At 34.2% G+C, this 25,244-nt stretch overlaps 3 protein-coding genes across 10 annotated transcripts; 1 reads left to right on the top strand and 2 right to left on the bottom strand.

The window, feature by feature from the left end:
- Positions 1–1,996: 1,996 nt before the first annotated feature.
- On the top strand, positions 1,997–4,078 carry LOC127084735 (probable inactive receptor kinase At2g26730). Its single transcript, XM_051025244.1, has 2 exons — positions 1,997–2,755; positions 3,244–4,078. The coding sequence occupies exons 1-2, from the start codon at positions 2,092–2,094 to the stop codon at positions 3,918–3,920; spliced, it is 1,341 nt and encodes a 446-aa protein (XP_050881201.1). The 5' UTR covers positions 1,997–2,091; the 3' UTR covers positions 3,921–4,078.
- On the bottom strand, positions 4,013–10,742 carry LOC127084686 (protein LNK1). Of its 8 annotated transcripts, none has more exons than XM_051025198.1 (9): positions 10,575–10,742; positions 8,122–8,947; positions 7,800–7,995; positions 7,089–7,621; positions 6,624–6,975; positions 5,247–5,912; positions 4,799–4,947; positions 4,490–4,625; positions 4,013–4,404 (listed from the first exon to the last, which is right to left on the bottom strand). In XM_051025198.1, the coding sequence occupies exons 3-9, from the start codon at positions 7,800–7,802 to the stop codon at positions 4,300–4,302; spliced, it is 1,944 nt and encodes a 647-aa protein (XP_050881155.1). In that variant the 5' UTR covers positions 7,803–7,995; positions 8,122–8,947; positions 10,575–10,742; the 3' UTR covers positions 4,013–4,299. The 8 variants fall into 8 exon arrangements, with proteins under 8 accessions (XP_050881155.1, XP_050881165.1, XP_050881180.1 ...); XM_051025208.1 differs by having other exon boundaries at positions 8,851–8,947; positions 10,575–10,709; XM_051025223.1 differs by having other exon boundaries at positions 7,800–7,988; positions 8,851–8,947; positions 10,575–10,709.
- Positions 10,743–11,740: 998 nt separating this feature from the next.
- Positions 11,741–15,967, bottom strand: LOC127084675 (uncharacterized). The gene is made up of 5 exons (XM_051025173.1): positions 13,686–15,967; positions 13,241–13,403; positions 12,976–13,139; positions 12,339–12,597; positions 11,741–12,190 (listed from the first exon to the last, which is right to left on the bottom strand). Exons 1-5 carry the CDS (start codon positions 15,704–15,706, stop codon positions 12,083–12,085), a joined length of 2,715 nt encoding a protein of 904 aa, XP_050881130.1. The 5' UTR covers positions 15,707–15,967; the 3' UTR covers positions 11,741–12,082.
- Positions 15,968–25,244: the final 9,277 nt, after the last annotated feature.

The raw sequence follows: 25,244 nt of genomic DNA, 5'->3' as shown, positions 1-25,244 counted from the left end.
TTTTGGGGGTCAAAATTTTTTTTAATTACAAAGATAATGGATTTTACACCTATTGTTTCAAAAGTAGGTGTAAAATCATAATTGGTTTTTAAGAATTTATGATTTTATATCAATTTTTAAAAAAAGAGGTGTAAAATCATAATTTAAAAAAAAAATTAGGCCTATTTTTTAAATTAAATCCGGGTCTTCCGACTAATTGGACCGGCCATATATATATATATAGAGAGAGAGAGAGAGAGAGAGAGAGGTGTAATATACACGTAAAATAAATATAGGTCTGTAATATATGAAAAAATAATAATAAAGTATTTAATCACGGTTATTTATACCAACCGTTGTTATATATAGAACGTAAAATATTATTAATCATACATTCACTAGGTCTCAAACACATGATCATTTGCTTTATATCACAACGATTGTATATCAAAGTTGTTAAAAGGCAACCAAATACCTAAGATCGAGAATGTAAAATCATATAAAGGTATGAAACAACCATCATACTTGCTACAAATTCTTTGATTTTCACCTAGAGTCAAGACACCCCAATCCGAAGGTGGATTAACGAAGGCTCCGCCAAGACCACCCTCATGGGTGAAGATAGAAATAGTTTATGAAGAGACATGGTCAACCTAGGAGGCATAAGTATCTTCTTTTGATTTTTGACCCATGATACCTTTATTTAGCAAAGAAATGAAAAGCGTTGTAAAAAATGCAAACAACGAATAAGCTAAACAAAACGTCTCAAAGAAATGTGAAACTGACTTTTCGAAAATTGTATGATGACTTACTAAAAGAGAATATGACCTATCAACATTTCATATCACTTCAGCAATACACTCAATTGTTTCAGTTCCCGGAGGTCAAAAAGAGGGAACCTATGAAAATACATTTGAAGCATGAGGTGCATTAACGACGCAAATATCCAATAAATAATAACATATTTTCTTGATTTTCCATTTAAGTTAAAAAGAGTGATCGACAAGCGAGACAAATACGCCAAACTATTGAACTGTTATACAAAGACAATGGCTTGGGGGCAATTGTTTCGGACAACCAATAGGGTCATCGAGCGTTGATCCAAAGAGAGTAATAATTTACTTTATCAAATACAACCGACTCCTACTACTTCGACACAGTCGAATGCTAACTTTCTACAAAACTATGAATTACAACTAACAGTAGATTCCAAAAATGCATTTTCGAAAACTCTTGGAAAATATATTTTGAGAATAAATTTATTCATAGAATTGGGACGTGACTCAAAAATGAATGAATTGATTGTGCATGAGATACGCCCGAAAATGTGTTTCGAGAATCAGAAAAGTATTTTAAAATTTTCATAATGTTTTTCCACCGTATAGAATTGTATTAGTAATTCCCTACTTTTGTTTATTGAAATCTTATATTATATATTTATTAACTCGTAAAACTCCGTGTGAAAAACTCTTTAGAATTCACTCTCATCTTTCATGAAATAGATAATCTTACCAAATTTCATATTGCTAGGGTCGTGAACATGTATGCCCCCGCAATTGTGTTTATAACCATAGTAATTGTATGAAGTCCCATGTGAAAAAATTATTTTAGAATATAATTATTGAAAAGATATAATAGCAAGAAAATAAAGTACCTTCTTTTATAAAATTTTGTAGAACTTAATTAAATGGAGGACAAACCCTTAATATATTTTTACCTGCATGAATCCTAATTAATATTAACTAACCTCAATACAAATATAAGTTGAAATGGTTCTCATATATTATATTTTCCAACACTAATTGCACACTAAGACAATAATGGCCGTCCAAACTAAGAAACATAGCATCAAGAATCCAAACTTTTTCCAAGTTCATACACAGCTTTACACGACATGTCCAAGGTTGTATTACATCAAACTATATAGTAAATTACATCATACATAATATCTCTAGATATTATCAAAAGAATATCAAACATAGATACCCTTGTTATTGTCTTCAACTAGAATGACTAATTAGGTAGTACTGTACTACATTCAACATAGAAGTGTATCTAATAATCCATTTTCCATGCCATAGCTACAACACTTCTTTCAATCTCAACTTCACAATGGTGTTTTTTCCCCTTTTTGTTCTTCAACTTATGACTTTTTCAGTTCTTGCTATAGCTCAAGAAGAACCTAAAGGGAACCCCAAAGATAATAGTGAAGCTCAAGATAAACAACCTTCAAGTAATAAAAACAATTCAAATCTTTTATTATTAATTCTCAATGTGGTTCTTCTTCTTGCAATTATATTGCTATTGATTCTTTACTACAACACATCAAAGAAACTCAATAGAATAGTGAAAGGGCACATTGATAACATGTCTTATGAACAAGAGAAAGATGTTGAGACAAGTATTGAGAAGAGGATTGAGATAGGAGAAGGGACAACAATGATGACAGTGGAAGAGAGAAAGGAACTTATGTTTTTTAATGATGAGACAAAGTTTCAAATGGGAGAACTTCTTAGAGCTTCTGCTGAGGCATTAGGACATGGAATTATGGGGAATAGTTATAAGGCTATGTTGAGTAATGGACCTAACATTGTTGTTAAGAGGTTAAGGGACTTGAAACCTTTCACTAAGGAGGAGTTTGCTAAGATGGTGAAAATGATTTCTGATCTTAGGCATCCTAATTTGTTGCCTTTGCTTGCTTACTACCATTCAAGAGAGGAGAAGCTTATGCTTTATAGATATGCACAGAATGGAAATCTTTTCTCCAAACTTCATGGTAATTTACATCAACTCGGTTCTTTTTTAGTTTTCATTATGAGTTTTTACCTTAACCGTGTCCACAAGATCAGAGAAATACATATTTTCTTATATTTAAGACCAGAAAAAATACTGAATAAAACAATTTAATTAGTCAATATAATAGCGATAGTGATCTGATAAGTGTTGATTCGACAAAAATAAAAGAAGATAGATATAAGTTGAATTTTGAAACCCTAATATTAGTTTTCTTTTACTTTTGTTGAACCAACATTGTTTGCATCTTAATTTCGGTTCTAAGGACGAGTAATATCATGAGGTTTCTACTACCAAGGTATGATCACTATTAAAGTTTCAAACAATTTTCGAGCATTAGTCCACTTTAGGTTATATGTGATGCTTCTTCTACAGCTTACGAAGCACCCGAAAGAAATAAAAACATATGTGCATGTTAAGATTTTACATAATATTATAATGGTAACCAAATTCTGCATCACTTTCTTTCAGATGGAAGAGATGGAAACAGGATTCCATTCAATTGGAACTCAAGATTATCAGTGGCAAGAGGAGTTGCTAGAGCACTAGAGTACCTTCACCTCAACAACAAGATCCGTAACATAGTCCCTCATGGAAATTTGAAGTCATCAAATGTACTATTTGATGAAAACAATTCAATTCTTGTATCTGACTTTAGCCTTTCCTCCTTAATAGCACAACCAATTGCAGCTCAGCACATGGTTGTTTACAAATCACCTGAATATGGTTATGCAAGAAAAGTTACAATGCAATCAGATGTTTGGAGCTATGGATCACTCTTAATAGAAATCCTAACTGGAAAAGTTTCTCTCTGCTCAGCTCCGCAAGGGACTCATGGTGTGGATCTTTGTAGTTGGGTTCATAGAGCTGTGAGAGAAGAATGGACTGCTGAGATATTTGATAAAGAAATATCTTGTCAAAAGAGTGCTCTTCCGGGAATGTTAAGGTTGTTGCAGATAGCAATGAGATGCATCGAGAGGTTTCCAGAGAAACGTCCTGAGATGAAAGAGGTGGTTAGAGAAGTCGAGAAAATACAACAGATACACTTGATGTCTGAAGACGACGATGATGTTTCTTGTGATAGGTCTCTGACCGATGATTCCTTTTCAACTAGTAACTCGGGGATTTTTATCGGAGATGAAAGATAGATTGATAGATAGATTATCGTAGATTGGATATCTAAACCTAAAACACATTGTTCCTTTTGTTTTTGGTATCAAGGTATAGTGCTCCAAAAGAATAAAGTTACATACTTCTATGCATGTTTGTTTATGTCTCTAAATGAAGACTTAAACCCATTACAATACATCATATATTTCTCCCTTATGATCAGCACAAATGTAAAATGTGCATCGGTATCACGCTACGAATTACAAATGTACATCAGTGTCGTGGCATTCAATGCAAAACTGGATCACAAATTTAAAATGGGATCTAAGTAGGTTTAAAATGATTATACAACATCTTATACGATGGCATGAAAACTATAAGCTACAACAACATGATGTGCTAAACCTGGTTTCACATTCATTTGGTGTAACCCCCTAAAAGCTTTTTCTCTGCATCGGTAGAAAAATCTTCCTGAAAGACCTGATTCTCAGCCTTTACTGGATTGATAGCTGATTCATGTATCTGTCAATTAAACCAGAAAATGAGGCTAGGACCAAACAATAGCGTTATACTTTACCGAAACATGTCAAAATTCATGAAAGCATACCACGGCACTAGATTTGAAAGGTGCAATATTGTTTTGAAGCATCGTTGATTGATCGGTGGGCCTGTGAAACAATAAATGTGCTATAGACCTATCAATCGGATTTGTGTTGGTTTCAATATCCATGAACCCTGTACACCTGAATGACAGAAAATAATATTTTTAGAAGCACTGCATATTGCAGATAAACAGAACGAACAACTAGCAATACTCGAAATAATGCTACACAATCACTCAAACTCTGGTATCTCTTCATAATAGCTACCATGTTATCGAGAGAGATAATTCTGATGTAATAAAAGTGAACAGTACCTGCTTGCATCCTGCGTCATTGTGTCTTTGAATGCTTCAGTACCATCCCCAATGATGCCATCTGCATTTGAATTAGTATGTCTTTGCTCAGAACTCTTAGCTAAGCGGTATAAACTGTCCCTTATGCACAGTTTGGTTTTAATATCCAACTGCAATCAAACAAAGTGATTGATTTTCAATGATAAGTGACATATATAGGTAATAACCATAGGTAATCGTTCAGTTTACAAAAATTATTTTCAATTTTCATTTTAAATTACAAAAAACTTTATCTTGTTTTCTTGTGTTTTCTGTTTTCAAAATTTTGTATAGGAAAAACGTGAAAAAAAATTCATTGAAACAAAGTAAAAACAGGTGGCAGTTTTGAAATTAAAAATGAACATAAGAAAAAAGAAATATAAACAAAAAAAGCTTTTATAAACTTGAACATCGTAAAAGATTCTAATACCTGATCCAACAACTGTTGCAGGTGGTAAAAGCTATTTGCTTCAAACGAGTTTTGGTCAAGAGCAGAGCTAATGGGTGAGCTTTCCTGTACAGTTGATGAATCTATTTCTGATGAAAATCCTAGACTAACCCCTCGAACTTTACTTTGACCTTCATTTTCATTTTCAAACTGATGAGCTACCAACTGAGAAGAACCTGGACTGTAAAATGGCATTTCATTTGTCCTTCTTTCACTTTTGAAACTCCTACTTACAAGGTGTTCATCATGGTTATGATACTTTTCCCTCTTCTCATTTGTTTCCAAGGCAGAAGCCTCCGAAGAATGACCGTGATAACTCTCCGTGTTTGAAGCATAAGATGATTGTATAAAAGGAGGTCGATGTCCATCAAGCTCAGCTCCTGGTCCATAGAAAGACGAAGAGAGGGAAGTGTGATTTGGACCATGACTAAAGCCTGGGTGCGTTAAATGAATTTGTGTCTGTATGCAGCCTAAAGAATCATAATCTATGTTCTGCTTTTGCTTCTGATTACTATCAAGAGAAGTAACTCCACTAGAAGAGGCTCCAAACTGCTGATTTATATCTCCGTATTGCTCAGGAGGAGTATAAAGATGAACAGAATTGCCAATTTTTCGCTTTCCTGCTGATGATGACTTTGGAAGCTTCTTCTGCAAATGTAATATAAAGAAACTGTTGGTGATATACAAATTAAAAAAGAATTTATTAATTCAGTTTACGGTTTCGCACTAATAAAATACACCAGGCATTCAAAAACTAACCCACCCTTGCAATCAAACTTGCATTGTAAACACGACAAACCCAACAAATTACCCTCAAAATGAAAGAATTTATTTGAGTCCTGCACAATGGTCAAGCACAATTTCCCATTTAGTGAAATAGTGAAACATGAAAAAACATTATTCACGACAAATGGTGTGATTACTAGATTTCCCAAAATGCACACTTAGTATTAGTTCGAACTATAATCAGGATAAAAAGAATTAGGCCATGAATATGCCATAAAACCATCTTAGGAAAACTATATACTTAAATATTTTAATTTCTGAAGAATTTCATTATTTCAATTCCTTAAATTAAAAAATGAGGGTGGAGGTTTAATTTTTTTTTCTAAATCATAAACCTTGTGGATAAGTCTATGATCATATTTAGAGACAGACTGAAACCCATTCTAGAAGATATGACCTATGAGGTCATAGGCGCGTGTCAAAATTATTGTCATGTGCCTTTGAGAGGATCATCATATGGAAATTTGTATGAGCCCTGTGTGTTCCAATAAAGAAACCACGTCGAAATGATAGCTTCATAATTTGAAATTCAAGAATTCAGAACCCAGGTTAAATAAAAGGCAACCAACAAACCTTTTCTTCGGGCACCAACGCATCTTTATGACCGGATTTTGTGTCTGATTCACTGAACATTGATAATGAAGCAGCGACACCGTTGACATCCACATCCATTTGAGATCTTATCTTCTTATCATCGTGGGATGACTTTCTGTTCGAACCATTGATCGGAAGAACTTCAATATTTTCCTTGGAGGAATCCATATTGTATCCTGATATGTTTTTTAATGGACTCACGTCTGCACAATGAAGCTTTAAGTCAGACATTAATGCATCATCGGAACCTTCAGCGCCATGCGAAGAAGAAAACCAGCAGAACTCCTCTTCATTATTGAGACTCTCCATTCCAAAAGTTAAATCACAACTTCTGCAATTTAAAAGTGATATTTAGATATTTATATGATGATTGCAACAAATTGATTAATTTTTCAGACAAAGGGAAAGATGAGGAAAGTTTTGTCAAATTGGAGGGTTTCTTACAACATCCTGTCAACATCTTCTAAGTTTCCTATATCCAGCCACCCATCATTATCAAGAAAGCTGAGTTCATTATCAGCTTGAGATGTGTGGTTTTTTGAATGTTGACACGCACTATCATCTTCCACCACACACTTGTTTTCTGAGACGGTATCATCTGCACAAAACTCGCTGCCACCAGAATCTATATTGCTGCTCTTGAAAAAATGGTCAGACATGCCTGTATCATCCGAAGTTAGCCTTTTTTCTTCTCTGTATGAGTCACCGTCACACGAAGAAAATACACCTTCAGACCATGAATCCTTTTCTGGCATTCTTTCATTCTGGGTCATATTTTGCAAGTATAATTCCTCTTTACCCAGAGTACCATAGCTACTAACACGATTGCTACTCCTTATACCACGTAATTTGTGTAGTGATTTCTTACTGCCATCACCCTCTATTACAAACTGATTATTGTGTGGGCTACCAGAATGGGGGACTATGAGATCATCATTCTCAATCTCATCAAATCTATCCCACACATTATCTTCAAACTGTAACACAAATATAGATATTTAGCAAATTCCTTATAGTAACCCCGCATGACATGATGTGGCAAATCCATACAAACACAAAATCTAACCCAATGAAGAGATAAATAGCAAACATCGAACTGGTATGTTTGACAACAAGATAATCAGTACAGCAATCCACAATAAGTTTCAAATTTACCATTTAATACGAATTGTATTCTATGCAATTCACATAAACAGTAGCATCAGCTACACCCACCACCAATCCACAATAAGTTTCTAACGGGAAGTCTTTCTGGTGTCTTATTTAATAGCTACCAAGCCACTTCTGCATCCGTAGCACTTTTGAACTTAGATTGCACAATAGCCTGCTTTTAAGGTTATGATGCTACAGACTAGAAGATAATCAGTACAGCAATGTAAACGTCAAATTAAGTCCGTAGATAGTGATATCATCAATAAAATTACAGAATGATTTGCATAATGAGTATACACATTTTTCAATTATCTACAAGATTTACCACTGAGCATTAGCAATAGGTCAGCATATTTGTCACAATTTCTCCAGGTCAACAAACTGCTCAATGTTGACTTCATTGATTTAGAATGACGTACTTAGAAATGCTCACTAGGGAACAAAGCCAAAGATGTCACACCATAGGGATGCCAATGAAAGGAAAATCATTTAAATGAATATGTTACTGGAACAAAAAAGAAACAAGCTCTAATTATGCTGAAAAATCTTTAACCTAAATGACTCTCAATGACAGGTTATCTAAAAGAAGATGAGGAAATTTTTTGGTTGGTGCAGAAAAAAGCACTTATACGGGGTAAAAAAATGTGTGTTTATTATAAATGAGAAGTGACACTTATAAGAGGAAAAGTAAAACGGTGCAATGCAGTAATAATTTGCTAACTGATTTTAGTCAGAAGAAATTTGTAGTTAATTTGCATCTTATACAGTGAAATTACCAATGTAACAAGCTTACTCTAGTTTGGGTTTGAGATATTTTCCAACCATCTAAACAAGTTCGGGATAAAAAAATCATGTCTTAATTTGAATGAAGATTGACAAAATTGTATGAGAGCAGAGTCCAAAGGTGACTCGAGGAAAATGCCATTATATTTGCGCTCATAATTGGAAACGAATTTGGGCCGGCTGTATGTTCTGCGTCGTGCTAAGATCAGAATTTGAAGCGGAGACAGTAAATACAAGCCACGGTGCTACGTAAGTATTTCATAGTTCATACCTCAAACATGCAGATATTTGACATTCCTCACGGATCTTCTATCCCCCTCTAATGATATGTTCAATGCTTGACCCAATGTCATGTCTATTTAGCAAACCTGTCATCAAAGATGTTTTTCAATTACAGAATACATCAATTACCTGACATCGCAAAACTGAAAAATCAACTAAGGAAAAAAAATTTTATATCAAGAAGAAAGAAATCACATGTTAAGTTCTACGTCAATTACATCGTGTGTCAGGTGTGAAGATATAATAGCAGAAACACATACGAATTATATATGATCTTAGTATCGCATCAGTGATGGTAGAGGAATTTCAAAATCCAATCTCTAAAACACTTCCTAAACCAATCAGAACTCACAAACCCACTGTGTTTATAATTTATGAATAGCATAGATCTATGATTACTAACAGTCTATGAAGGACGAACACCCGAATATGACCCCGACACTGATAATAATTTGAAAAAACTATTAAGTTAAATGTAATCATAAGTGTCGGTGCAGGTGTCTCATACGGACACGTCTTTTCTTAGAGGTGTCGGTGCTACATAGCTAACAGTTCGTAACCTTCACTGAATTTTTACTGTCAGGTTAACACTTATAGTTCACTTGTTATGAATCATGAGTCTAAAGATAGCCAACCGACATAGCCGTATATGAACAGAACATCTACTTCCAATCCCGAGATCTCAGTTGACCTGTGTCATCTTTGAAAACTTTAAACATAAGCATAGTTAATAAATATTACTCCCTCCGTCTCATAAAAAATGTCTTATTTGAACAATTTACGGTTCTTAAGAAAATGATGGGAGTATTGGTTTTGATAATAAAACTAATACCATTTACTAGAATATCCCTATTAATTTTAGTTAAAAGCGTGGTTGGATAAAGCGAAAGTTAATAAATAGGGGTATGATAGTGGAAAGATAATAATAAATGTTGCATTGATATGGTAAAAGGACAATTATTTTAAGACAGTTTTTATGAGACGGAGGGAGTACTATGATCTTGTTTGGATAAAGAGTTTATTTCGCACCTTATAGCATAAGCACTTATAGATAAGCTATTTTTATAACAATAAAAATAAAGTCAAAAAGTTTTTTTTATAATCTACATACAAGTTGTTTTCTTAAGATACCCTATAGAGCATATGAAAATAAGTTGTTTTCGTAAGTCTACCAATCCATGTTAGAAGTGCTTATACTAGTAGATAAGCTCAAATAAGTCAAACCAAACGGACCCTAAGTTCAAGCAACTTCAACTTACAAAATAGTAACTAATACTAAAAGTTATTAAAAAAAAGAGCAATAAACAAACAAAAGTTGAAGATCCAGAATAATGAAAATCCATTTCCACGTTTCCTTATCATCGAAACACTTCACCAACCAGACTTCTATGTTCTAATCAAATCAAAAATTCAAGACTCCATAAATCAAACTTAAAAAAAGTAAAAAAATAGAATAAAAATCACAGCAATTAAATTCAAAAGCATGAATCCATAACTACTAACTTAAATAATAATAACAATAAAAGCAAATCTCAAAGATATAACCAGAGTGATTTAGAATCTAGTTAGCTTAATTAACTTTAATATAAGTACATAATCATAAAATTAATCTTAAAAAAGAAAAGTACGAAGAAGCTGAGTTGAAGACATGTTTCTTCTCGAGTCAAAGTTTTCTTCATATTCATAAACTAGAGAAGAAGAAAGCGAAGTTACCAAAACGTGAAATCAGCAAGAAGTGATTATTGAGAGCTTTTTTTCACTTCAAGCGTTGTTTGGGTTGGGAATTGGGATTCCTTTTCTTTCCAGACCCTTCTTTCTTTCCTATCCCACTTCAACTTGCACGAAGAAATTTTTGTTTTCTTATTTTTTTTAAAATATTTATTTGATTTTTTAATTTAGGTATAAGAGATATCACGCAAAAACCGACACGTGGCATGAAAATGGTTGGAAAATATAGTTCGTGGTTAGGAGGTGGGTGTTTAAGATCCGATCCGTTACTGAGTTTTTATTGGCCCACGTGGAATTTCGGTTTTATTTCTGGACACGCGTCTGGTGGTTTTTCGTTCTATCGTAGGCACGTGCGTTCATATAATTGTATTTTATAATTTCTTAATTACCACTTGTGATGACTTTATTTTCGAATCTCCTCCTCTTTTCTCGTCCTAGTCATTTTTAAATTATAAAAATGGTATCAGGAAATATAGTTTAGTTTTCTTTTATAATTTTATTTGTTTGATTTTAATATGCTATTTTTATTTTATTTTATTTTTACATTTTTGAAAAATTAATTTATAATAAAATTGGTCCTTAAAATATATAGACTCTTACAAATTTAATATTTCAGGCATCTTATTAGATCAATTCTATCTATAAAAATATATCATGTTATCATGTCATACAACTATTTTAAAATTTATTGATTTAGGGATACATGGTCGTCATTGATCAACATGTTTTACACTATCATCCAATAAAAATATATCATTTTGTCATGTCATATAAGTATTTTAAAATTTACAGTTTTATTTGACGAGATGCATTATCGTGATTGACAATATAAAATAAATTTATACATTTAATGCATCACCCATTTTCTCAAGAATCAATTACATATTTATATTTTACTATTTTATTCCATCAATCAGTCTCTACAATAAAAAAATAATAAGTAATACATAAATAAATAAAAATAATATTAATAATGAACATTGCATCCAATCAACTATAAAAAGGACAAATAAATAGCAATACAATATGCAAATGGAACATTTTAAAAGAAAAATGGGGATTATATGCTTTAAATAATTAAACAAAAAGCATTAATGCAATAAACAAAAGTTCTAAATGAACTTTGTCTTTTTTTTTTGTACATAAACACGTGCACAGAATATCGAAACATGATATAATGAGAAATTGTTTTTACAATAACAGCAAGTTACACAGTACACATTCTCAGCCAGCGAGATAATCATAATTAACAGGATGATAAAATCCAACAACTTGAAATCATACAAGACAACAAAATAGTACATTCATAATTCAAATGAGAGCAAAACTGTCTGCTCAATGTCTCTCTTTTCAAAAATTTGCTGAGCAGATAGATGGATAAGTGATTCTAAATAGATTCGGATCATCGGTATGGTTACTAGCATCCCAACTTACAGTTAAATAACCATACAATGCATATAGTTATAATGATAAATGCTAAGGGCCAATGTACATCATTTCTTCAAAAGCTTCTGGGAGAAAATCTTCTTCGAGTACGGGCTATTTCGACAAATTGTTTTGTAGGACTCAATTGTTTCAACCAGAGAATTATACACATGGCCCTAGTGTAGAAGTAAACAAAACTTATCAGTAATGAAATTTAGCTCCTCAAAAGTCAAATCTAAATAAGAGAAACCATAAGGATCATTGATCAAGCCCGAAAATGCTAAGACATGACTATGAAACAGAAAATGAAGTGTGTGAACAAACCTCAGAACATCGAAGAGCCTTCTGAATGACATAATTTGCTTGTGGATCTTGAAGCAATTGGTCAAAGTGAGGATCAGAAAGCAGTTCATGAATGATTTCCGCCCTTTGCTCGTCATTGAATACTTCAAGACATTTTTCAACCACATGACTACTGTACCTCTGCATTGACATGTGTGCGTAACTACCTTCAAATTGCAGAGTCAAAGTTGTGGCAGCAGATGCAATTTTTAAGTCCAAGGTGCATTGAACAACATAATTTCTGCATAAGAGAACAAGGATTAAGAGATCAAAGGGTTGGAAAATGAAAAAGGGAAGCAAGACTTCATCCCGTAGTTTGAAAGTATAACATGAATTCAAAATATGAGGAAAAAATTTGATGTAGAATTATCCCTCCAATAAAAGTGATCAACTTGAATTTATTATTTGATTTGTGCACTACAATTCCCAAAACAGAGAAAAATGATCAGTAATTTTCAAGTGCATTGCTTCATCACATGGTTTAAGAAATTCCATAATTGAATAAACATGTTATAACTATGGACTTTACTTTATTAAAGTGAATAATTCACTTCAGAAAATAAACTAGATATCTCTACCAGAAATTTATATTTTTAAGTAATGTGCTTTTGATAGTTACCCGTATTTATCTTGAGCTAGCAAAAGAGCATTAGCAAATATTTCTGCAGCAAGAATTTCCCTATGCTCCCCGCTTGAATAACGAATGCATTTTTGTAGAACACAACATCCATGTTGATGAGTTGCAATGTCCACGCAATACTTGACAGCAGCAACATAGATAAACTGCTAAGTGCAAAACAACAGAAAAATGTAACTTTTCTACAACAAAATATCAATCATTGCACAAACATATCTGCCTAAATGATTTGAAAAACAAGTCATACCTTGTTATCTTCATTGCTTAGGCATTCCAAACAATGCTGAACCACGTGATTACCGTGAAGGTCTTTTATGAGGGTCAGGGATCCCGGTTCAAGAGCCGACACAACTAATGAAGTTTGTTGCTCGGTTTTGAGAGTCTCAATCAGCTTCTGAACAACACGGGTGCTGAGAGAAGTGGAGAATAATGAAGTCAAGTTCAACATTAGACAATCAATAAATTATTTCATGATTTGACTCTAGTAAAGTGAATAAATAGTAAAGTAAAAAAAAGTTGATATTTCAACACACTCCTGAATAATGATTAGCTAAGTAATGTAATACCAACAACCGATGTATTCTCAATAGTTGGTATTAATCACTTTTCATCGTCTAAAGTGAGTTGCTCACTTATTCACTTTAGAGGAGCCAAACTCATTATCTCAATACTTGTAAAAATTGCATGATTACCCGTGAGCATTTAACGAGATTTCCACAAGCTGCCCCGGCTCCTGGATCACCATGATTATGATCTTCATCCTTTGCTCTTCACTACAGACATCTAACAACTTTTGTATAAGATAATTTCCAAAAGGACTCGTCATAAGTTCAACCATATGACCAATGATCTCGTCAAATATGATTTGAACATCTTCTATTCTCCCCTCTTCAAACATTCTTTGCAGGTACCTGCAGCCATTTTGATCCTGGGTCATTAAATATATGCTCCCTCGAGCTTCCAACAGAGAATTATAATTAGGTGGCAAAGCAAATGGAGCTTCCGATAGAGAATTATAATCAGGTGGCAAAGTGAATGGAGCTTCTGACAGGGAATTATAATTAGGTGGCAAAGTGAATGGAGATGGGGAATTATAATTAGGTGACAAAGTGAATGGAGCTTCCGACAGGGAATTATAATTAGGTGGCAGAGTGAATGGAGAACCAATCCTAGAACTCCTAGGAGTTTCACAGGCTCCCATAACCGGATGCTGAATGTCTACTTCTGACTTATATAGATGCTTAGGAAAGCCAAATTCACGTGCAGCATTTTGACACCATCGATCCGAACGATCAGAACTCCCAGCACCAACATAACTTAATCCCTCATCACCCTGTAAGATGAAGCTCCCCTCCCTTCTAACAGCATTCATATCTATATTTCCTTGTGGGATTCTTCTAGCATTTGATGGTAGCACAACTCTAGCACTAGGCCTAAAATCAGTACCAAGGGAATGAAAAGGCAATCTCGAAGTTCCAGGTTCTTGCGAGTAATTCATTCCATAGTTCTGTGAATGAAGTGGAGCATGAACAACTGAATTTCTTCTACTAAAGTACGGTGCAGCCGTCTCATGTCCGAGGGTTCCTCTATAATGCTGGCTTCTGTGGTAAGAGGAACCCGTTGAACTTGAAGCACCAAAGTCATTCAATTGAGAGTACATAGTGTCGCGCTCGCATTGCCCTGAATAAGACTGTGATGATCTAAATGAATTAGCTACTCCATAATCTCGCCCTGAATAAGACTGTGATGATCCAAATGAATTAGCTACTCCGTAATCTTGAGCAAATGCTGAATTCATTTCAGCTCGACGATGACTAATAGGGTTATTCAAGAAAGGGGGCTGAAACCTCACAGAATCAGAATCCACTGAACTACCAAAGCCATTCAATTGAGAGTATATAGTGTCGCGATGGGGTCGCTCTGAACAAGACTGTGATGATCCATATGAATTAGCCACCCCATGATCTCGTGTTAATGCAGAATCCACAGGATTACCAAAGCCATTCAAATGAGAGTATATAGTGCCGCGCTCGCGTCGCGCTGAACAAGACTGTGACGATCCAAATGAATTAGCCACTCCGTAATCTAGTGTTAATGCAGAACTAATTTCAGCTCCACGGCGACGGATTGGGTTATTCAAGAGATGGGATTGAAACCTCACAGAATCAGAATCCAAAAAACCATTCCTATGACTATTATAATCTACACTAGGGTTATCTTGTTGATTACTAGTGTACATTCTACTGAAATTGCTACATAAATCAACAAACCTATCAGTACCGTGGCTGAAATCAGGATTATTAGGGTTATAGAAGGTCCCGGTTCCGGCTCCTGCGGCTCCAGTTCCAATTGCAGTGGTTGTTGATTTAGGATCCTCCATTAAAGGTGGTGTTGGTGTTCCATAATCAGAAAAAAAGCTAGAAGAAGAACCGTTTTCAGATTGCATTGAAAAACCACTGACAGTTACAGGTGATTTCAATGCCTCTTCATCATAACCCCTAACACCATTACCATTACCATAGTTTCCTTGATTCTGTTTCATTACAAATGATGATACAAGATCGTGATCGTAATCATTATCATGATTACCATAACGATCAAGACTTTGGTAAGGATTAACAAAATCATCGTCAGATGATGATGATGTTACCCGAGGGATCTCATTGAGCAACAATTCAAGCTCTCTTCCATCATCCTTCACGTTCTCTATCATCGTTTTCAACAATGGTTTCTATCACTCACTGAAACACTGAAAAGTGAAATCAGAAAACAGAAAAAGAAACTCTGAATAAATAGAATAAAATTAGATTGATGATCCTATGGTTAGGGTTTGGAATGATAATAGGAGAGTGAAAATTGGAATTGCATTTAATCTATGATCTCAAATTTGGATTTTGATTTTAAAGAGTTGGTGAAGCATGCAAAGGTTGAAGATTTATACTGGAAAACCGGAGGTGTATGTTACACACCATAACAAATAGAGTAGAGAATAAAAACTAACTAACACTACGCTGCGTGAGTACTAAGTCTTCCCCGCAACAAACTCTCGCTTTTTTATTTTTTAAATTTTAACTTTTTTCCACGTCATTATTCTTTAATTTTAATTAATATAATTTGGTTTTAATTAGTCAATATTTAAAAAAAAATTACGAAGCTGTGCACGAGTGACAGTTATTTACTTGAGCACTTTACGGTATCATGTGAGAGATTATTATATTTTTTTGTATACGTGTAATTGTAATTTTTTTATTAAAGTTTTTGTGTAAATTAGTATTAATGTTAAATCTATTTTAATTCTTTGAAAAATTAAAGAACTTTTACTTATAAAAAAAGTTATTCAGTTTCTTTCTTTCTATTTTAGGAAAACTATTTTTAGGATTAGAAATATTTTATTTAATAGAATGTTAGAGTACTGTTATTTATTACGAAATAATTTGAAGGAGAAGAATAAAAATATATGGATGTCATTATTTTAAAGAATAAGTTTTAATTTATTATAAGTTTAATTTTATTTTTAATATGAATTATGGGATAGTGGTAGATTATGAATAGTTGAAATTTATTTTTTCCTTTTTTATTTTCACTTTTTCTTACAAATAAGTATTTTTCTAAAAGATGAATTAAAAGTAATTACATTTAAATTTTGAATAGCTTTAATAAATAATTAATAAATGCTTGTAATTTTATAAGGGTTAAATATATGTTTAGATTTTACTACTATAAGAGAAATAAAAATAAATATTAAATATGTCTTAAACTTAGTATTTTTCTTGTGATATTTTTATTTCTTCTTATAAAATTCCTTTAATATTTTTATACTAATTATATTATATTTTTTAAAAACTTATATAAATATTATAATAAAAATACAAATTAATTATCCCTCTAGAAGGCTGTACCAAAACAATTATTAGTATTATAATTGTTAAGAATTTAATATGGTTAATAACTCTTTTTTTATTAAAGAAAAAAACTAATAACGTTCTTAACTATGATGATTTGATCCATAGAGATTTGTGTATAAAGACAGAGGTAGTATATTTTATAAAGAATTTATGTTGTTGATATCTACAATAGAGAAAGAAGTACTCTCCAAATTGTATGGTCTTTTTGAGGTAACTTCCATCCAAACATTAATTTTTAATAAACAAATAGCAATCTATCATGTCTATAGTGTCCTCATTTTAAAGACTGTACATTTCTTTCTTTCCATCATGTACGTTTTTTAAAATTTATCAAATATTTTAAGGTTTGTTTAAATACCATAGCCATATTAAAAGAAAAAGGTTAATATCTTAACTAGGTCAAGAATAAGAATTGGGCTTTAAAAAGAGGGTGATTTTTCGATCCACGTATCATCTAAACAACTTAAAACATTCTCATTAATAATATTTTTTTTTTGGAATTTCTTATCTCATTCTATGAGGTGAAAAAATACCCTCTAAAAAATCTAAAATCTCATTTAAATTTCGGAGATAAATCTCTGGACGTATTTTGTCTAAAATCTAAACGTTAACTAATTCAGAGATGTATCTCTGTAATATTTTAAAATATATATCATACATCCAATTCTAAAGGCATTTTACATGTTTATTGTTTCGGAGATGCATCTTCGTTTATGGTTTACGAAGACACATTTGTGTACCCTATTAGAACATTGCAGGTTATCTTTTGTTTATGTTTATTCAGATGAAGATGGGGATTTATAAACGTTATGTACCTTGTTATGTGATGAGATTTAAATCATACAATCGATATGCAAAAAATGACATAGATAAATCCATATGATCCAAATATGACATACATAAATAAAATCGAAATAAACAATAAAGTAGCATGAAGTGACAATAAAATACAATCCATAATGAATCCAAAATACAACTACTATATACTACTGCACTACTGCATATGTCGGACTACGTCTCCTCGGACTCCTCGGCCTTCAATATCTCTTGTTCTCCGGTGTTGTCTCGGGTACATCAATGTCTATCGTGTCTCCGCCATGATGGCATCTAGGACCTGTCTCACATCAGACCCATCAGGGAAGGTACCTCTATCAATGTTTGTCTGTGCAATCTCCATTATGCAATGACATCTAGTTAAGACATCACAAGCATGATCTAACAGTGTTTGTTCTTCCTCTAGTACCTACTGATGAGCTGCCCTCGGAGGATCTCCTAGAGCAGCCTGCACCATATATGAATGTGACACCCTGAAGAATCACTTGATGCACCCGTCGACGTAGCTCCAGACGCTCTCAACTATGGTATTTTGTGCCTTCTCCGGTACCAGATGACTCGCATGATCATCAAACATAACATTTATCTCTCTACATGTCAAAGTAGAAGGCACAGAGACAACAAGGTGTTTGGGAATGGTCTGAGTGTAACCGAACTATCGTATCATACACTTGGGCAAATGAGGAACACTGATACGTAATCTGCAAGCCAGCCATCTCGAGTATAGCAATATGGCGTCAAATGGTCGCGTCTCACGGTGATCAACATAATTATTGAAGTGCATGTCATTGGCAACCAAGCGGTCAATATACACTATGAATGGCTTTATCGCCTAGTTCCCTCTGAGCGGGGAAAATGCATAAGCACACAGCATATTCTTAGTGTAAGTCGGTACACCCGTCCAATTGGAGATATGCCAGAAGTGTTGGAGCATCCAAGCCTGAAAAGTGTTGGAAGACACGAATCATCAATAACGGTGTTGCAAAGAGGAAATGAAATTGACACAAAAACATTAAAAGACCAATAAACTTTGTTGTCATTAGTGTGATGTTGCATGTGACATGTTTCGTCTTTCACCTACAGCCCTCTAATAACTTCTAGTACAAGTAGACCAAATAAGTAGGGCCCTAGTTATACTCATGGATCCACTCAAAGTCCTTGAAGTACCGTAGATAGACGACAACCACATAAGTGACACTCTTGCCCATAAAAATTATAGTGCCAACCAAATATAGTAGGTATGCTTTCAGAGTCTACCATCATCTCGAGTGCCTCGTCTTTGCTAATTCTCTCATGATCTAGAAGATTCCCTCTAGTCGATAGATGAAATGACGACGTCTTGGCGTGACATCTCTCCATGAATGCATTAAGCATCCCATGGTTTACCGTAATATAACCTGCCATACACGAGTCCTTCATCCCAGTTAGGGACAAAGCAACCTGAAACCACTCCTCATTCGACTGAGGCAAGTCAGTAATCTTCCGCCATGGTTAATAATCTTCAGCGGATCACGACCATGTAGAAAAATAAATATATGTCAGAAACTTGTAATAATAATAAAAGTAAATATTAAAAAAATGAATCCAACTAACTTTACTTCTCTGCCCCAGGTGTGTCTGGCAGTATGGTCTAGGTACATAGGCAGTTGTGACAACTCTACAGAGCCTCTTCCAAATGCCTGAGGTGGTTTTGGCACATTATCCTCAGCAGCATCACTATTCGAAGGTGGCACTGGCATAGAAGCATCAGAAGTTGGAGGTGCATTTACTCAAAAGCATCATTCTCCGAAGGTGGCATTAGTGCATCAAGTACCACATATGACTCGGGTACCTCTAGCACCTGAATAGGTGGAACCTGTTGCTTGTGGGAGGATGGAGGAAGTGATGCATCGGTAGGCGAAACCCATCTCTTACGGGAAGAAGAAGATGGAGAAACATGAGCCATAGAAGTAGATGCCTATGCATGGCTAGAGTGAGCATGAGCCTCCAAAACCTGACTATTCTCCCACCACCTAATGCATGATGTACAATCCTCACGTGTTTCTGTCTATCATGTCCATTAGCCATAATGTTTGTAAGTAAATAGGACGATTAATACAAGCAACACTACAAGCAAGAAAATCAAAAACCAAACAGACTGAGAATTTCCAAAGATGCATTTTCGGTTACTGGGAAACTAAACATCAAAAAATTCCGGAGATGCATCTCCGAAATTTTCTACAACTTTTCATGTCCTTCAATGACGACAATGAAGACATGCAAACCCCAAAATTAACAGTTTGATCGTGATTTTCAACCAACAAACATGTTTTACAGTGTGTATAAATTACCATTCTTACAATTCCTACTTATTTCTTACCTAAATCATCATTGTCCACTCATTTACACAAAAACTCAAAAACCTTATTAAAACATCAAAAACTTACAAATATTGAATTTGCTTCACTGTTGGATGATGTCTCTTATGTCTTTGATGTTAATTGAAGATCCTTTGGGCTTGTTTCTTTGATTTTGGACTTGGTTTATGGAAAACATTTTGAGAGAGTTTGAGAAAGTTTTGAGTTCTTTTATAAATGAGGAAGGAGAAGGGTTAGAGCGCAATTTAAGATCCAATACCTTTCGAAGATGCACCTTTGAAATACGTTTGAAGATGCGTCTCTGAAATATTTTAACGTTAAGTTAGAAATTTATGAACTCGGAGTGCATCCGGAGATACATCTTCGAAATCTGGGGGAATTTTAGTATTTTCACGTGGTGCCTAAGTAATATATAGGGTACATTAAGAAATTTCCTTCCTTGTTTATGAGTCTGCAAACATCTAATAGATATAAAATTAAGAAGTAAAAAATTATGACTTAAGAAAGAGGAATTGGTTATAATCTTTAAGATTTATCTTTCTCGATAAACCTAAAACCATTATGATGGAATTGGCCTCCAACTCCACATTCTGGCAGTAAATCTTATTGGCGAAAAGGAGACTGAAGAGTGCTTCATAAGATTCACCAACTAACTTCAACGATAGTGATCGACGCATGGTTTTTTTATTGGGGATATCTCAACATCTCTGATCCTCAATGATCAGCTAACAGTATAGTAGGTTGAGTGGACACGTTTGTGATGGACATATCTATCTCATTGTTTAAACTAACTCTCACATCCAACGGTTCACAAAGAAGGGCGTGTTAGAGTAAATTAAGCCTTTTGCTCACTCTCTAAACAACCAACAAAAAACCCTGAATCGTTGCAAAAAATCACACACCCTCACCAAAGCTCTTCAACCTAAAAGCCTTTAAAGTTCAACATTTGAACTTGAGTAAGACTTTAGCTCAAAATATCACGCCTCTCATCACTCACGCATCAGAACACACAAAGAAAGGAGAAATAGTAAAAGGAGAAAAGATCTCAATAGTAACACAATGAATCAGAGAGGAAGGATCAGAGAACTCACCTAAGGTTGGTCGGAGTCTCGCCAAAGTTTCAAAACTCATGTGAGGTTTTCTTCTCCTTTTCTTGCGACTTCCTTACTTTCTGCTTATGGTTGTTGTTGACTGTACTTTTGTTTACCTTGAATTGTAGTCATTTGTAGCTAAGTGATGAATTTTTAAACCCGGGGTTTAATTAAGGAATATGTTTGAATTTATGAATTTGAAGGTTGTTTGGTTAAATTAGGGACAAATTCATGCTTAGAGTAAGATTTTGGTTAAGGTTGCTTTGACTAGTTTCCAAATTTGGGGTGTTTTTTATAAAATGTATAAATGGTGGGATGAATATGATGAATGCTCATCTGTGTTCATCACTTTGCCATCGCGTTGATCTTTTTATTTGGAAAAAGGTGATGTGTTTGGTTGTTTATACGATGGGTTGGGTGAGAGAGGAAACAAATAACCAAGGTGAAAAGAGAGAGAGAGAGAGAGAGAGAGAGAGAGAGAGGGGAAGAAGAAGAAGAAATGGGGAAATGCCTCCCAAGTGAGGTCCTCTTACCTTTGTGTGGCTTCTCCCTCATCGTATTGCTTGCATACACGCTGATAACATGTGGCTTGTTGCATAACCATCAGATATGTTAACGAGGCCTTGGTTGATTGGGTTCCATGCTTGACCCTTTCAACCATGTCATATGCTCGCATGGTCTCCACTCTTTAGATCTGTAGACATCTTGATCATGAAGTTGAGGTTGAGTCAAGCCAATTGACTCCCTCATGCCTCTTTTGGGTTGGTTGTGCATTGGGTCTTCTTTGGGCCTTTACTATTAGCGCCCCATCTACTCATATTGTTTACTTGTTTTTTATTTTCTTTTTTGTTTGTTTGTTTTTTATTGGTGTTGGGCCTTTGGGTCGTGAGTTTGTTTTTGCTATTTCCACCACTTCATTTGCTCACTTACACCCCTCCTCACACTTTTCATACCCTAAAGTTTGCCCTCCCTTTTTTGTTTTTCATCTAACCTGTAACTTGAGTTATCTACCCTCATTCATGTCTCATTCATATTCACCATTCATTCATGATTAACATCTACTAACAAGTATCACGGATTCAGGGTTTGGGGTTGATAAAATTCAAACTGGGTTGAAGTTCATGGCATTGCACATCATATGGATTGAAGCCCTGATTCATGGCCTTGCTAGTCAAGGATCTTGTGCATGACCTGTTGTTTGGTGGATATTCACTTGGTTTGATTCATAGCATTGATATAAGTCGTTTGGTTCAGGATATTGTGATCCCCATTCGATTGTACATAAGAGAATACACATTTGATCAACTATTGACTTTTTGGTCAACCAGTTGACCAAAGTCAACCATCAACCTCTAAATCTTTAATCATGTGATCCGTAATCATTTCATTTTTTTCAAATTAATTCTAGAAGTTTTGAATGGATTTTTTTTAATTAAAAACTTGATTTTAATTCAAAATTTGATTTTTGAGATTCAAATTGACTCTTGAGGATTAGTTTGATTTCATAACCATTTCATCATTTTACTCTAGCCGATTAATTTTAGAAATTATTGTTTTTAATTTCGAATTAAATTTGACATTCCATTTCATTTACTAGATTTTCTTTTTTGACTTGATTATGTTAGTGGGCCAAATCCACTTTCAGCCTATTCTAACATCCAATCCACTTAACCAACATTCAATTCCATTCCATAATCCCATAATAAAATCATTCATTAAACCAAATAGTCACATTTATCTATTTCTAACCATTTATCAATTAAATCTCATAATCCCATATCCAATAACAGTTTACATTATCCAATAAGCCAAACGAAAAAATAAGTAGCAATTTGCAGGTGGAAAAGCAAGTATAAACGCAGGTGCCAAACTGCAGAAGAAACCAACAGAATGCAACAGCAAATCAAAACGGCATCCAAATGCTGCAAACGACGCAAGCCAACCAGTAGCCGCCAAAACACGCAACAACGCGATCCACAACCAACGACACCAAGCTGCAACATATCAAATTAAAAAACAAATTAAAATAATCAAAACGCAACGCCGGAAATAAAAATGCAGCTTGATTTCCATTTCGAAACGCAATGCAGCGAGGCGTAAACGATAAACAAAATATGAAACGCGACATTTGCAATTGAGATTGAACTTAAGATTCAAGTTATAAATTGAGAGACTCATAGTAAATTTGTTTTTTTTCCTGGAGTCGATTTTCAAGAGTTCTTCCACCCTCTTCCTCCACATTGAAGAAAGTTCTCCATTCCTCTTTCATGCGCGCAGGATTCACAACATACCTAGCCTTCAACCTTCTTCCAAATACCTGCAAGATCTCCTTGTGGTCAATGTCGATCCTCTAGTTTTCGCCGCTCAACGATCCTGCGAGAATCCGATACCATAATCCGGTCGAGGCTCAGATTCGTGCACAACTGGCTCCGCCAAAGTAATGACCGATTCACTCGGGTAAGCTCCCTCTCTTACTGATTCGATGCGATTAAAAAATCGATTCGGCACCGTAGAATACAATAACTATTGTTACTCATCTTGTAAGAGTCGAATCGTTGGGCTACGAAATGTCGAGATACCGCGTCAGAACTGATTGATGAACGATCCTAAGCCGTGAAGCATCAGTGAATGGCGATGACGATTGTTAGGTGCGAGGTTGAGAGACGGATGAGCATGGTGGTGTTGGTACGATCCGTTCGAGCGTTGTCCTGTGCTTCAACGCGATTGAGGTTAACGGTGAATAGTAGTCAAAGCATGTTAAACACTTTTCCATAAGCACTTTTCTTCTCATTTGCTTTGTTCTTTTTCAGCATATGGCGCTTAGTATGATGGATTAGGGACAATTTTACCTTATACCCCTACATTTATCCTTCCACCCCTACATTTTATAAAAAATACCAATTTTATCCTTATATATTTTTAATTAATTTTTTATTTTATTTTTTAAATATTTTTAAAATTTTATTTTTATGTACCGGAAGACTTTGCAAAAGAGTTCCGGTAGTCATTTTTCAAGTATTTTTTTAATATTTTTTTATGTACCGGAAGACTTTGCAAAAGAGTTCCGGTAGTCATTTTTCAAATATTTTTTTAATATTTTTTTGTGTGTATCGGAAGACTTTGCAAAAGAGTTCCGGTAGTCAAATTTTATGTACCAGAAGACTTTACAAAAGAGTTCCGGTAGTCATTTTCAAATATTTTTTTAACATTTTTTTGTGTATCGGAAGACTTTGCAAAAGAGTTCCGGTAGTCAATTTTTGTGAACCGGAAGACTTTGCAAAAGAGTTCCGGTACTCATTTTTCAAACATTTTTTGACTTTTTTTTGTATACCGGAAGACTTTGTAAAAGAGTTCCGGTAGTCAATTTTTGTGTACCGGAACTCTTTTGTAAAGTCTTCCGGTACATAAAAAAAGTTTGAAAAATACGTGAAAAATGACTACCAGAATTCTTTTACAAAGTCTTCCGGTATGTAAAATAAAATTTAAAAATTATTTAAATAATAAAATAATAAATTATTAAAAAATATATAAGGATAAAATTGGTATTTTTTATAAAATGTAGGGGTATAAGGATAAATGGAAAATTTTACCTTGTACCCCTACAATTAATCCCATAACCCTACAAAAATTTAAAAATTCTCATTTTATCCTTAATTGGTTTTAACCAATTTACCATTTCATTTTTACCATTCGGTTGAAAATTGCAAAAATTACACTTTCACACCCCTCGCACCGGAACTCCTGCAAAAAGACTTCCGGTATGTATTTTTCCAAACCGGAAGACTTTAGGAAAGACTTCCGGAACACAAAAAAAAGCAAACCGGAACACTTAAGGAAAGAGTTCCGGTTCATATAAAAAAAAAATTCAAAAAAATTTGCATACCGGAACTCTTCTCCAAAGAGTTCCGGTATGCATTATGTGTGTTCCGGAAGTCTTTCTTAAAGTCTTCCGGTACGTTCTTTTTTATTTTTTTTTTTTTAATTTTTTTTTTTTTACAGAAATGGAAAATCTTCCCAAAATATGTGTAGATACTACTGATGCGTTTATGACGACGAAAAGATTT

Source organism: Lathyrus oleraceus, chromosome 1, assembly GCF_024323335.1.
Source record: "Lathyrus oleraceus cultivar Zhongwan6 chromosome 1, CAAS_Psat_ZW6_1.0, whole genome shotgun sequence".
Classification (NCBI taxonomy): Eukaryota; Viridiplantae; Streptophyta; class Magnoliopsida; order Fabales; family Fabaceae; genus Lathyrus; species Lathyrus oleraceus.
This window is presented reverse-complemented; position numbering and strand designations above follow the sequence as displayed.